At 39.4% G+C, this 14619-nt stretch overlaps 1 protein-coding gene across 1 annotated transcript in view; it reads left to right on the top strand.

The window, feature by feature from the left end:
• Positions 1–13519, top strand: part of VPS13B (vacuolar protein sorting 13 homolog B) — a 430474-nt gene extending 416955 nt beyond the window's left edge. The window contains 4 exon segments of the mRNA XM_084211579.1: positions 2404–2580; positions 5025–5127; positions 5793–6042; positions 11567–13519. Of these exon segments, the coding sequence (XP_084067705.1) occupies positions 2404–2580; positions 5025–5127; positions 5793–6042; positions 11567–11812 (776 nt within the window). The 3' untranslated portion in view covers positions 11813–13519.
• Positions 13520–14619: the final 1100 nt, after the last annotated feature.

The raw sequence follows: 14619 nt of genomic DNA, 5'->3' as shown, positions 1-14619 counted from the left end.
CTGGTGTGAGGAGTAGTGCCCTGAGCCTCACGTGTGTGTCACCACTCTCTCGCTGTTGCTGGGGTTTGAGGTTGCTCAGGCTTTGGTCTATGTCTTTTTGCTTTGCTCACACGTGCTGCACATAGGATAGGAGCTGCACAGATCTGGATTCCCTACACAAGGGTGGTAGGACCAGCCACTCCTCAGTGAAAGGAGTAAGGTTATCGTTTATTTTGTGATTCGTGGGCATGGCCACTGCACATAAATGAGCTATGGCAGTGAGTTGCAATTCAAGATAAGGAATTACAGAGGAAGAGAAGATCATTGGGTATATTTTTTGCAGGTAGAACAACAAGACTTGCAAAAGGATTTGAGATCTTCACAGAGAAGTTCAGAGCATGCATCAAATACCAGAGAAAGTGTGGAATTACTAAAAACTGGCTAATTAAGCTATAGATTATTTGGGGCATTACATAAATATTCTTATATAACACAGTCACAGCAGTTTCCATTCTGTTTCCTCGTCCTTGGAGCCTAATTCTAGCTGAGCAGTGCCTGGAGCATACCACAGGTCCTTTGGAGCAGGTTCTTATTATTACCTTATAACTTTGCTCAAGTATATTGCAGTAAATAATTTACTAGTGCTAGGACTTAGGTGGATTACATTTTATAAGGCAATAACTTCTGTTCTGAAAGTGCATTTGTTGTGGATGACCTCAATAGATAGGGTGAAGGAGGTCACAGGATAGTTTAATATTGTAGCTTAGCACAACACCAAGTATTGTTTTATGCCTTCAAATGCATCCCAGTTGCACAAAAGACTGGACACACAATCCCAATTGTGTAATGTGGTGTTGAGATATTATTTTAGTCAAGCAGCAGGAGCAGCTGGTAAGTGGTAATGAATTGAAAATTGTATCGTCTCAATGGCATGGCATTAAGGAAAAAGCTTTGTGGCCTTTGTGGTACAAAAGGTGAATATTTAGCAGCACACTCAGCTTCAGTGAGTGTGCAGCTAAATATTCAGTAAAACCAGGCATCACTTCAAAGACAGACCTGCATTTTCTGTGGAAATGATATACATTTGTCAAAAGGCTAGTGCTACAGATTTTGGGAGAATTCTCTCTGAGAGGAGAGGAAGGCATTTATGGGGGATGAAAGTTTCCTGAATTCCTGATCAATAGTATCCCAGGGACAAGGATCTGGGGAAATGTGTGCTACTTCTCATCCTCTCTTTTTCTTCGGACAGTGACTGTGCACAAATACAATATTAGTTCTTGTTGTTTAAAGTCAGCAATTTCTTTATTTATCCAGTGACAGTAACTAGAACCATCTGAAAACCAGTGAGCAGCTCACTGCCTAGTGCACGTCACGCTGGTAAACACATGGGGCCAAATACCTCGGTTGCGATTGTCTGAATCTGTGGAATTATGCCTGGATTTCCTTCCCCTTCCAAAGCAGAACTTTCAAAGATGTCTAGGTTGAGGTGAAAATGCCTAGTAACCAGGGTGACACTCAATCCTACTCCTTAAATAATTGTTTTATCTTGATATTTGCAGCTGCAGGTGCAAACTGAGACCCGGCCAAGAAGCCTGCAGACTTGCTTTTCACTGAGCAAAGCACCCGGGGTCGGGCAGACTGGTGTGGCTTTGTCCAATCCTTGTACCCGCAGCAATCTCCAAATAGCTTATCTATCAAAATTACAACAACTAGAGACATGTCTGTGGTTAAGTGGCTAGCATAAACTCAAGATCAAAGAAGTGTACCACCTCACATACCTGTTTACATTTAGGAAGATTTAAGTTGAAGTTCTCTGTTGATACTAAAAGCTGGGAAGGTCACTATGTCACCTGTAAAAGTTTGACCCATGCACATTAAAGTAAAATATGATGGTTTTCACAAAAAAAGTAACAAAAAGTCTCAAAGTCTAATTCTGCTAATCTTAGTCATATATCAAAAGTTGCATTAGCTTATGAACATTTCTGGCAGTGGAAGAGGATATAAAAATGATCTATTGAATACAAACAGTTTTTATTCTCATGAAGTCAATCTTGCACTTACGTGAAAATCTCATTTCCATAGCAGCTCTAGCTGTCTAAAACTGGAGGATTTTATTCCTAGCCCAACATTTTCAGAATTGTGACACAGAATGAGCCAAATTAATTACCTCAGCAAAATCATTTAGCAGAAGCAGTCGAAAGAGAAAAACGTACTGTTAGGTTAGGTGATCTAAATGTTTAAAAAAAAAAGGTTAGATCTTAATTGAAGCTAAGATAGTGTTTAGCTAATTGATCACATGCTAAATAGCTGTATAAGTATGGGGTACAGTCTTGAATCCAAATAATATTCAGGTCCAGTAGTAAGATTTCCTCTTATTCCGGAATATTTATCTTCACTACTTACTGGAGACTCTTGTTTTTTCAGGTGCAATTGCTGGGATTGTGGATCAGCCGATGCGGAATTTTCAGCGAGTATCTGAGGCCCAAGCTTCTGCTGGGCATAAAGCCAGAGGGGTCATCTCAGGTGTGGGGAAGGGAATCATGGGCGTCTTCACGAAGCCCATTGGAGGGGCAGCTGAGCTCGTCTCCCAGACAGGTTACGGTGAGTATCTTATTGCCAACACCTCCATTTACATTTTAAAATGCTGTTCAGATATGACCTGCTATGTCTTATTTATCCAGCTCAATATTGTGTGACTTAGAGAAAGGTTTAGAAATGCCAGAGCTAAATACTTACAAATGCTCTGCTGCTTTTCTGAAACGCCATCGTGTTGTGCTTCTCTCTTGTGTTACTGATCAGCGATGTACAGCCACAGAAACAGAGAATGCAGAAAGCATGAAGTAATTCTTGGAATACAGTAGAATTAGTTACAGAAACATATGTGCTTGAAAAATAGTTTTTGACATAAAAGGATTAGAGCAACACTATGTCCAATTAGAGCGTTGTTTTGAGATTGCTTTGTTATGGCAGGGAAAGAGTTGGGCTATCTCTACAGAAAGAGTGAGTTACATTCTTGGGAGAAAGAAGTGAGTCATGTAGTAAGAGCATACCCTTTAAACTGGAGTTTCATAAGAAGACAGTCCTGTTTTCAGAATCATGAGAAACCTTAGAGCAACCAGAGGTGGAATTTCCAGCTAGACTGAGCATTTAATGGCACTGGTGTTAAATCTTTTCAAATTGATGGAAACAATTCTGGACAAACCAAAAGTGTAAAAGATAAAAATAAAATATCAAAATACACTGATTTATTTGTCTCCAGTATCAATAAATCATTTTCAGCTTGAATATTTAAAAAGAAATGGTGGTTGGAGGGAGTCAGGGAAGAGAAGCAGGATATTTATAGAAGGACAATGTATCAATAATTCCACCTCACTAATTATACCAGACAAACCTTGAATATTTAAGCCTTTAATCACTAGCAATATTTATGCTTGTTGTGTTGACTAAAATATGAGTAGTTCTTGTAGAGCTTAAGGTTAGGATGCTTCCCACAACATCCACAGCTCATTTCATCTAGTAAAAGAAATAATGAAACAATTATTAGAATTCTTTCAAATCAACTTTATCTTGTTTGTATGATCATAAATAATAACTGTTCTCCTGAATTATACACCCCATAGGTGTGAAACCCATGTCAGCAAAATCAGAAGGTTTTTTCTGTTGTCGGCTGTCTCCGTGTTGGCTTTGCTGCCCAGGACATTATTATTTCTAGATTTAATTCTGCTGCTGTCTTTATCAAGAAACTCCTAGTAGTAGAGGGACACTTTTCATTGTAGATATGGTATATTAGACATCATGTTTTCCATGACCATGTGACAAAAAGAGTTAGCCAGGAAAAAACATAAAACTATATCAATAATAGCTGACAGTGCGTGAGAGGAAAATACACAAGAGTTCAAGTAACTCTTACCCACAACTGGATTGGAAGTGGGACTGTGCCTCTTGGGGGGGACCAAGGGGTGGAGGACCACACAGAAATAAACACATGTTCTCTCTGTCTCCATCTGTAAATAACATTTTCACTCACATAATGCTGAGAACCTCGGTAAGCCAACTGTTACAATTGGGATGCTGCTTTTAAGTATTACCATCAACATGTGTGCTAAAAATTAAAGGGTTTTTTTCATTGCTGATGTTTTGTTTAAATTATTATCCATTGTGTAAGAGGGAATCTAAGTTATTGACACCCTTATGCCTTTGGAATCCTTAGACAAAAGAAAATCTCTTAATTTATTTGTAAAGAAGTACATTTGTAAAAGAGTAACTTTGCACCAAACCATATAACACTAATGCTTGCTGCATAACCTACCCCATGTCTGTCAAGTAAAATTTTTTAAAACTACTTAATTTGTGAATTTTTTTTGCATCCCACGCATTCTTTCTGGTGACCATACCTCATCATTGAATGTTTACAGGCTATCTGAAATCATGCATACTTTATCATCTTCAGCTTTGGAGAGTCTCTTTAGAAACCTGCTTAACTGCTGCTTGTAGTCTCCATTCTGTGCTGGCACTAAGAAGAATTCACAATAAACCGGATGCCCCAGGAGATCTCATAAATGTACATGGATCTGTGTTTAACAGCTGGATTAAGTAACTGAACATTTAAATGCAGTATCTAGGCAAACTTGCCTTCCAATTTGTACCAATTGTGACACGTATATGAAAGTATTTTAATATTAAGCAAGAAAGTTAACAATGGTCTTGATTTTTTCTACATAAATCCTAAGTGATGTGTCTGATCCTGCTCTGAAGTGATGGCTCTCAGGAGTGTTATGTTTCTCTTGATTGCAAGTGTAGAGCTGATTCATGGAACACACAGTGGGCTTTTTTTGGTTTCTTGCTGAAGCGAGATCATGGGGGTTAAGTGCACAACTCTTGCATTGTAATATTTAATGAATTATCTTGACTACAGCTTCCAGAGATGTGGCATCGTTTTGGATCTGCACTATTTTATGAACTGCTTTAAACAGATGACATCACTGCAACACGTAACGGCGCTGTAGAAAACAACCACTAAAAAACCTGAATTCTCTTACCCACAGGTATTTTGCATGGAGCTGGACTTTCTCAGCTTCCCAAGCAGCGCTCTCATCCAAATGATCAACAGGTTGAGCAGGCTCCAAACAGCCACGTCAAATATGTCTGGTAACATTATTTAGACAATTGCTCATTTTTACATCCACATTGTTTATTAATAGGTTTTGGCCTCTGGTCAAGTTAACAGGAAAGGCTTCCCTTGGAAAGGCTGAGTTATGGCAGTTTGTTTAGGAACATTAAACACAAAGGTAGTGCATAGAAACCCAATCTGCAAATGATGGGCTGCTGAGCTGCATCCAGCTTTGAAACTACAGAGCTGATCTTTATTTAATGGTATTCAGTGAGTTCTTACTTATTTTATCATTGCACTGAGCCCAAGAAAAATACTGCACATCTCCAGAAACAGCTGTTAGTGAAGATAGCTTTATTTTCTGCACTGAATTTCTAAGCCACTTCTCAGGGTAATTTTTCTGTTATCGAGGAAATAGGATGGGAAATAGGCTAACCTAGCACAGATATTAGGCCAATTCTGCGGTGAGTGATTGAGGGGTTTTGATAAGTAACAATTTCACATTCATTCTTTAAATCTGAAGTCTTACATCTTTCAGTAATGGAGTTTTGGAATACACTCCCTGGCTTATTTTACATCTGTAGGTGATAGCTACAGGCTTCAGTAAAAACAGTGATCAAAATAAGCCCTGAAGGATCCAATGCGCTACACTAACTAGTTCTTTTTTGTCTTTTTTTTTTCTTCTTTTAACCCAATAATGCAGGAAAATGCTGCAATCTCTGGGAAGGCCAGAGGTCCATATGGCCTTAGATGTCATGATTGTGAGTGGATCAGGCCAGCAGCATGAAGGCTGCTTGCTGCTCACCTCAGAGGTGCTCTTTGTTGTGAGCATCAGTGAAGACACACAGCAGCAGGCCTTCCCCGTGACTGAAATCGATTGTCTGGAAGATGATCAGCAAAAAGATCTGCTGAAGGTGCAGCTAAAACAACAGAGAGTGCCTTCTGACTTGGAGGTAAAGACTTGAGTACCTTTTCCATTCAAAGATGAAGTTACACTGATTCTGGTGCTTTTGGCAGTGGGAATACTCACCTTTGGGCTGGGAGGCCAGAGATTAAAGTGCCAAACCAGGAGATCTGTCCCTCACAGTTGTCTGTGTTTCCCTTTGGGTGAAAGGAATGTGTCTCCTCCCTTCTATCCTCTTATCAATCATGATGTACCATATCTATGACAAATTTTCTGAGGGAAAAAGAGGAGGAAGTCTGAGTTCTTGGCAAGCACCACTTCTTTCTGGAAAGGTTCTCATGGCTACATATGCCCGAGGTGTTCATTGTTTGGCAAGTCAGCATTGCACCCTGTGCCTACCAAGTCCCAGCAAAAGCAGTTCCTTTTATTCTTCTGAGAATTCTGTTAACAGTTCAGTGGTGCTGGTGCTCCTTTCAGCGTGCTTTTTATCTTGTCTCTCCTAGTGATCTTGTTTGTCTGTATTTACTTCCTTAGATCTTCCTTCTTCTGCAAATGCTAGCTTTAAATTGGATTAGTCCCTCTCTGAGATGGGATGTAGCAAGTGCTTGCCAGTAAGAGCATAAACGCTTCATCTTCATGTTGAAAGATGTCTAAGCCCTTTGAATACTGAGGGTTTTTGGATTAATTATCTTCTTTTAATGGCAGAAGAATGTTATATTTTTACACTTTCGGGAAACAATGTTTATTGTATTAAATTCTCAAGTAGAATCATATGAGAGAGCATTTCAAAAACAAACATGCATGTCCCAGTTTTTATAAAAGTGTGCCAGGTAGTTTATAGACTGCTATACCAGAAATTTCCGTTTCAAATATAAAAAAAGAGCATATAAAAGCCCTGAAGTATGAGGTGTGACAAAAAGTAGGAGCACCTTCAGTCAAATCCTAACTTTGCTGAAGTCACTGAAGAGTTTTGCTGTCGATTTCAGCAAGGACTTCATCTGTGTCGTGACAGCACTTGAGTATTTTTGTGAAAGCTTTCTTTAGTGCTGAATTCTCTATTTATATTTATTGTCTTTCCACTAACCTCAGTCTCACAGAGAACTGTTGACTGAAGTTGCCTTCTCTCACCACAAAGCTACATGAGGGATTACTTAAATTGTGAAGCAAATGGGCAAAGCTCAGCTTTTTTTGTCCCTGAGTGCTGAGTGGTTGGTGGAGGCGCACATCAGACTGTCAGAGTCCAGACTGTGCTGCTCAGTCCAGAGCTATGTCCTGGAGGGAAGAAGAAGAAAAGTTTTTTTCACTAAGGCACTGGATGCACTCAGCCTATCCTAACCCTAACTTTAGCACCAGCCCAGGTATTTTTTTAATTGGATTGGAGTGTTGTCTTTGCATCTGGCTTTCTGAGGGGTAAGGAGAAGGCTGCTGCTGTGGGGGAAGGGCAGCTTGGTGCAAGTGGGTGATGAAGGGTGCAGAGGGTCTGCCTGTTTGGGAGAAGGGAAGGCAAGGGATAGGGAGCCTAATTCTAGCCCCCACAGCTGCTGCAGCTGGGAGTGTGTAGGATTTATGGGCAGGTGGGGCTCCTGAATGCACGGAGCAGCCCTGCATGGCACATGTGGAGTCCAATGTTCCCACACACGCACGCTCATAACATCCTCCTTTGGAGGTACTGGACCAAATCCATCTTTTTTTTCTGAAGTTCTGAATGAAAATATGGGAGTCCTGCTCAAGTGGTGCAGCAATGCAGCTCTAGGAGCCGTAAGCCTTGAGCCCCCAGCCTGAGTGCAGCATCTCTTTTGCTGATACAGGCTCTTGAGAACACAGTGAAAATGCCATGGGAAAAGCTGGGAAAAGTGCCTGTGTCCCAGGTGGAGCCAAGTCAGTGATGGCAAGACAGCAAAAGTTGAGTGATGTACAAAACAGACCTGGCAAAACATTCCTTCAGAGTGCAGATACTGATACTGAAATTCTTGTAAAAATTTAAAGAAATGTGCTGTGAGGAAGAGCAGTTGAAAGAAACAGAATAAAAAAATTTGAATATTTTTATGTTAAGGCAGCTAAGGCAGCTACACAGTAAAAGATTCCAAAAAGCTTCATACACAGTTTTAGTAATTACTTAGAGTGTTTTGTAATTAATATTTGCTATGAGTTTTTTAGTGGATTGGGAGATCTCATACTTGGTGATTTCCTTTCTGCAGCTGAATTTGTGGTCTGGGTGTCTCATGCAGCACTGGTGCTGATAGGAGCCAGAGCTTCCCTTCAGCTTCCTGACAAGAGCTTCTACAGAGTCTTCAGATGTGATTAGGAAAAGGAACCTTAGGAGGAGCAAGTTGTGACTTGCAGATGAGCAGCCTCTAAGCTGCAGAGTGATGCCTAAATAGGCACAATTCCTCAGTATTAATAGTAGGCCATTGTGTTGCACTGAAAGTGTCCTCAGCTGAAGTGCAGACATGTCTGTGCACGATGGCATTTGCAAAGATGGCCTCAATTTTTAGCTGGAAAATGCCCAATCAGGTCAATCAAAATGTTATTTCGAGTTTAGCAAAACAGAGCTAATGTTACCAATAAAAGTTATGTCTATTTTTCTGGTTAGTTTAGTCAAAGATGCTAGAAATAATATAACAAATTGAAACATTTAATTTCAAGGCTATAAAAATCCACTTTTTTGCATTACTGCTCACAAAAACAATTGCCAAAAGTTTTGTTTCAGCTCTGCCCAAAACAGTTTCTCTCATTCCCTCTCCTCAACTTCTTGGAACAGTTAAGAAACAAAACATGAGTTATTCTACAGCTGTAATCACCAGAGATGTTATAGAGCACATTTTGACTCCTTCAGCAATAGGTTTGCCTGATGCCTTGTTCACCTCCGCAACATAAAACTTAATCCATCTGGATAGGAATAGCCTGGATGGATTCTTAAAAACTCTGGCACTGACAAGTTTGTTATTGAAAGGGAAGCATTAATTGTATTTGGATTATCTTCCAAAGTAATTGAGACACTGCTTGTTTCCAGACAGATGTCAAACTCAAAAGTCCTGCTCTTCCAGCTGCTCTTGGTATAGCTCCTGACATCAAGAAGACAAGAAAAAATTGAAGGGCCCTGGAATTTCAGATATTCCAGATTTATTTTTTATTAATTGTCCTATGTGTTGTCATCTTTCGAGCTCAAAACCAATCTTTGGATTTCTCAAAGCAATGAAAAAAAATCCTAAAGAGCTGGATCTCCTTAGTCAGTGTGCACATAGGAGGAGATCAGTGCTACACCCATCTGGACTGCACAGCACAGGTGTTGTAGCTGCTGTGGAGTTAGAATTGCTGAAGGCTTATTCATTATAAACCATAATGGGAGAAATTTTAGAAAAATACTGGAGTTCTTAACCCAAAAGTATGGCCTTGTAGTATGAAGGGACATGATATCTCTAATGTTCCTCTAGGAGGTGCATTAAGCAAGCCTCTGTCAAGTTTTGAATCCTTGAGTGATCTGGATATTAACATGATAAATGTCCAAAGCAGCAAGTGAGGGCACTTAGTGACAATCTTAGGTCCCATTTAGGAAAAAATGTAAGATAACATCAATTCCAAATTTTTCTTGTCTTGAAAATATAAGCCAAACTGAAACTGGCTGCAGAAGCAGACACTTAGTTACAGATGAAGTCATCTAAAAGCAAGCAGGGTCCCAGTTACTTTGGAAGACCATCCAACCATAGTTAATATTTCCTACTGAATAATTATGCTGTATCTGTGGAAAATGGCCTGGGCCTTAATGAAGAATGGGTTTGCAAAAGTAGATGAGTAGGATACCAGCACCATTTCCATCTCCTTTGGTAAGCAGGATCTTCTGGTCAATGTGGAGGCAGAACCCAGCTGTCCCTGGGCTTACCTCCCTGTGAGAAATCAGGAAAAAGTGTGAAGCCACCTACATGCAAGATTTACCCTGTAACTTAAAATCCAGTTTACATAGGTGGTACTTCAGTATATTTCTCTCCTTTCAACTGCTGAAACAGACTAACTGCTGAGATACTTTCACTGAGCCACCAGACCAAAGTCGTGGTTCAGACACCGTTCTCCACCGTTAGCAGGGAGTCTGCTGCAGCAGTCTGCCGTCTGATTTTTCCCTGCCTTAAGGTCGTTCATGGAAACAAGCCTTTCCTCTGCCCATTTCATCATTTCCACAGTTTCTAGGCATAGGCTTCAACCTTAAACTTCTGAGCTTGTTCATGAGCCTGCTTCCTTTAGCAATTTTGTGATGATGATTGAAAACAGGAGTGTTTTTACTCACTGAGCAGCAAATCCATCTCCAAAGGCATAGTAAAAAAAACAGAGGGGACTTTTTTCATGTGAATGTGACACCTGTCACTATCTATCAATCATATTAATTCTTTCTTCAAATAAGCAGCAGATATTTAAATGAGTCTTGCAGTCCAGAGACATGACAAGATACTGATTGTGGATGTTAAATAGAATCTAATGGCACTGTTTGAAAATATCATTCTATCTAGCAAGACCTGTAAAACTCCCTGAAAGACAGGCAGAAGATAGCAGTCTTTAATCTTTAGCATGAATCCTACAAAAATTAAACTGGTCAGCAATTTTCCGAGTGTAAAATAAGGAAGCATCAAATCCTAGCCCTATTACAGCTGCTGCCTTTTTCTTCATTGTTATATTTCGGAAGTAACTTCTATTCTGAATGGCTTAGCTTGTCATACTACTATAGTGTCCATGGTGGGATTTCTGAAATACAATTTTTTTGAGACCATGCTACCAGCTTGATGCCTCCTTGTTTGCCTTGCCTTCTCAAGCTAGTCATAGTCATTTTCAAGTTCTTCAAAAACAAGGGCACAGCAGATTGATCTTCCAAAGCCAGGTTTGCCCATAGCTTTTCTGGATAATAGTTTTGCTGGTTGCCATATGATAGATTGCAGTATTTGCTTTACTGTATTTTTTCCCACTAGGGTAGGTCACTTGCATTCCTCTTGCTAGAATCTTAAACAACCTCTACCTATTTCAGCCTGCAAAACACAGATCCCTTAATGTCATCTCCAGAAACAAAATGCCCAAATCATCTTTAGTAAAACCCTCTTGTTTAGAAAAATGTCCTTATGTGGATGGGTTTTGTTCCCAGAAGCAGATGGATATATCTTGCCATAGAATATTCACCTGGAAAGTAGCTTCTAGTCTTCATTTTAAATTAAGTAAGTTAAAGACTAAAATATTTTAGCTAAATAGAATTTCTGTATGATAAGCCTTGCCAAGAGTTACTGACATTTTTCTAAAAGGGATTTCAATGCCTTTGCTGTATACAAGGAGTTGTAAAGTTCTACTCTTGACCAATTCTCAAAAGATTTTCTGTGGCAGAGTTAGAGCTTCTCAGAAGTCCAAAACAGCAGAGGAGAGGATTAATTCACCAAGAACTCAACTATGGGAGAACATTCATGATTTAAAAAATCCTTTAAACTATTTTAAGATTTCAGGCAGGAAGATTTTTCTCAGAGAAATGTGGAAGTTATCCTCCTTGCTGCTCAGCTCAGTTACTGTGGAACACTCAGTAACTATTGTATCTTATCTGATTCCAGGCCGAGGGCGCCAGGGAGCGGCTGTCGAAGCAGCAGTACAACCGCCTGGTGGAGTACATCACAAAGGCCTCCTGTCACCTGGCCCCCAGCACCGCCGCAGCGCCAGCCCCGCAAACCGTGGCTGCTGAGCAGCCCCTGACTATAACAAAAACCTATCAGTATGTAGTTGATCCAAATTTTGCCCAGGTATTCATCAGCAAATTCACCATGGTGAAAAATAAAGCCTTGAGGAAAGGATTTAATTAATAGTTATTTCTGGTGCGTGTAGTAATGGCGTACCAGTCTGAAAGCAATGCTTTCTCTGCAGAAACCTACATCAAGTAGAGATGCATGTAATTGCTGAGGAGGTAGAAATTGATAACAAAGCCCAATAGCTTTTCTAATCTTGACAACATTCCTGCTTCCTAGCCAAAATACTAGTGCTGGAAGGAAAGTGTTCTGGCAAATGAATAAAGTGAGAAGGAACAGCCTTGGACTACAGCTTAATCAAAATCCTTTTTCTTTTCAATACCCAAAAATTAGAGAATGGGGAAAAATTACGTGCATATGGACGTTTTTACCACACACAGAAATGTGTATCAATACCTCTCTATCTTATTTTAGGGTCTGCCAGTTTCTGTTATAAACCAGGTTTATAACTCAGCTGTAAAAACTTGCTCAAGGCTGAGCCTTTCCCCCCACACCCACACTCCCCCAACATGTGCGTCTTGAGGCAAAACATTTTCCCCCACTAAATCTGAAAAACCCAGTGTGGCTGTTTTAAGTTACTAGTGACAGCTGGGTTTTAGCACCACTTTAACCTTAAAATAGCTTCCTCTATTTGACTGAAGTTCTGCAGGACATTAGTCCATAATGTAAACTAGTGCCTTTGTGTGGTTTGGAGAACAAAACATGAACTACAACATGACTTTATTTTTAAAACTGTCTGTATACAGAAACTTTATTTTATCCACCATCAGATTTTCAGAAGTACTTTCAGTGTATGTATGATCGTGGGTTGTCTGCTCATTAACTGGAAGCCAGTAACATGCAGTTCAAAAATTGAAGAAACAGAGCTGTCTCCTTAAAATCTCCAAGCTCAATGTAACCCAGATGTGCAGGTGCTAAGTACACCTTGTGGGGTCTTGCTTATTTCTGATCTGCCACCACTATATTGTATATGCTCCCTTCAGCCCTAATTCATTTTATGCTTATCATCTTCAAACTGATAAAACCAGGAATATTTAGAAATGTGGCCTTTCAAATATGTACTAAGCAAAGTGAGATTTTTTTTAATTGATTGAAAACTATTGACCCACAAGCACCAATTACATTAACAGTTAATGATGCCATCACAATACACTTACAAATATATGTTAAACATCTGCATTTCTTGTAGTAGACAAGAAATCAGTCTCTGGGCACAGTTAGATGACTTTATACACCAAATCTGGCTATGGCAGTTTCATTTTAAAACCAAAAGCTTACTTGGTTTCCAGCTACGCGTGTTAACTTTTCTCTCATTTTCTGTATGCTTACCAAAATGAATTATGTCTGGAGATTCCTGAACATGGCTGGAATTGGAGTCAAAAACTGGAATAAAATGTGATCACCATTTGGAGCATATGCTTTATAGTTAATAACTTCTATGCATACTTGATATGACCAAATGCACAGCAAATAAGAATGTAGTAACTGCAATGTTTTTCTCTTGAGTTCTGTTTTGTTAAAAGGTATTTCTAAAAGCTGTGTCTCTCCTCTACTGAGAATAAAGGAGGCTGGGGTCTGCGTTGTCCTTTTCTGACTGTGAAATAAGCCCATCCATTATCAACATTTCATCCAATGATTTAATAACTTAGTCATTAAATAGTCACTGTTTAAATAACACTGTTTAAAAATGTATATGTATATACACACATGTGCTTCATTCCTGAGTATTTTATGGAAGTTGTTTAATACCTCTAATTTTGCATATTGATGGATAAATTGTAATATAATTAAATTGTTTAAAGATAATAAAGCTATTCCTGTAATACTTGTTCTTGTGAGCTGTTTATTCATTTGGTTACAAGGTGTAGGACAATGACAAGACTGATGTACAAGCTTCATGAGGGCCTCATTAGATCCAGTTGGTCACTGGACTTTGTAGTGTACCAGAAAATGCAATAGATCATGACAATACTTTGGAAGCAAAAACTGGTGACTAGCTTGCCAAAAATGTGTGCTGAAAAGTTTTATGCTTTTGTGACTAACTGAATCAAAACAGCACTGTACTCACCATTTCAATTAGACTAATCTGTTCCTTATTTATGGAGTACACAGACAAGCCAAGGGGATGCAAACACACCTGTATAAAATGAGGAACAGCAGTTTCATTTCTAAACGTTTGTAGATTTCAGCCATTTTTTTAAGATTCATTTGTGTTTTTCCTGAATTACATTCTCCTGGAATAAACACTTGCTTAAATTACACTTTTCTTCAGTGAATAGAGCTGCATCTTTACTGCATTAGGCAGGTTCTTTCTCCCCCTTCTGACCACATGTATGGAAACGAGTGGGGACGGCACATAAATCAACCTCTCCTACATATGAGCTGTGTGAACTATGAAAACAAAGTTGTCCAAAGAGCAGCTGCCTGTACTTAGCTGCTAAAGCAGTGCAATGTGTACTCTTAAAACATGCCTACTCTCATAACGCTCTTTAGACCTGGAGAGCTCACAACTTCAAGTCTATCTTTTTAGTTTGCTTCCAGAACAATCACTCACTCCTCAAACACTCCAGAATAAAGTAAGCTAGCCAAAAAATTTGAAGCCATAGTCAGGCAAGACCTTTCCCAAAGCAGTTCAGTTCAAATAATTCCTTTTTATATATCATTTCATACATAAATATAGCAAAAACCTTCAGACACTTGGGATAATCTCCAAAAGCAGCCAAGCATGTTTTTCAGCTCTGCATCGCCTGGAAACAGAATGCCCTGTAACAAGCAACTGATTAGGGTCTAACTCACAGGTCTTGTACTATGTTATGTCCCACTCCAATTCTTTGTATGATAGAATTAGCTGAACTCTTGCTGGC

This window comes from Fringilla coelebs (assembly GCF_963513975.1).
Source record: "Fringilla coelebs genome assembly, chromosome: 1".
Taxonomy (NCBI): Eukaryota; Metazoa; Chordata; class Aves; order Passeriformes; family Fringillidae; genus Fringilla; species Fringilla coelebs.
The sequence above is the reverse complement of the archived record's forward strand: the minus strand, read 5'-3'. Positions and strand labels throughout refer to the sequence as shown.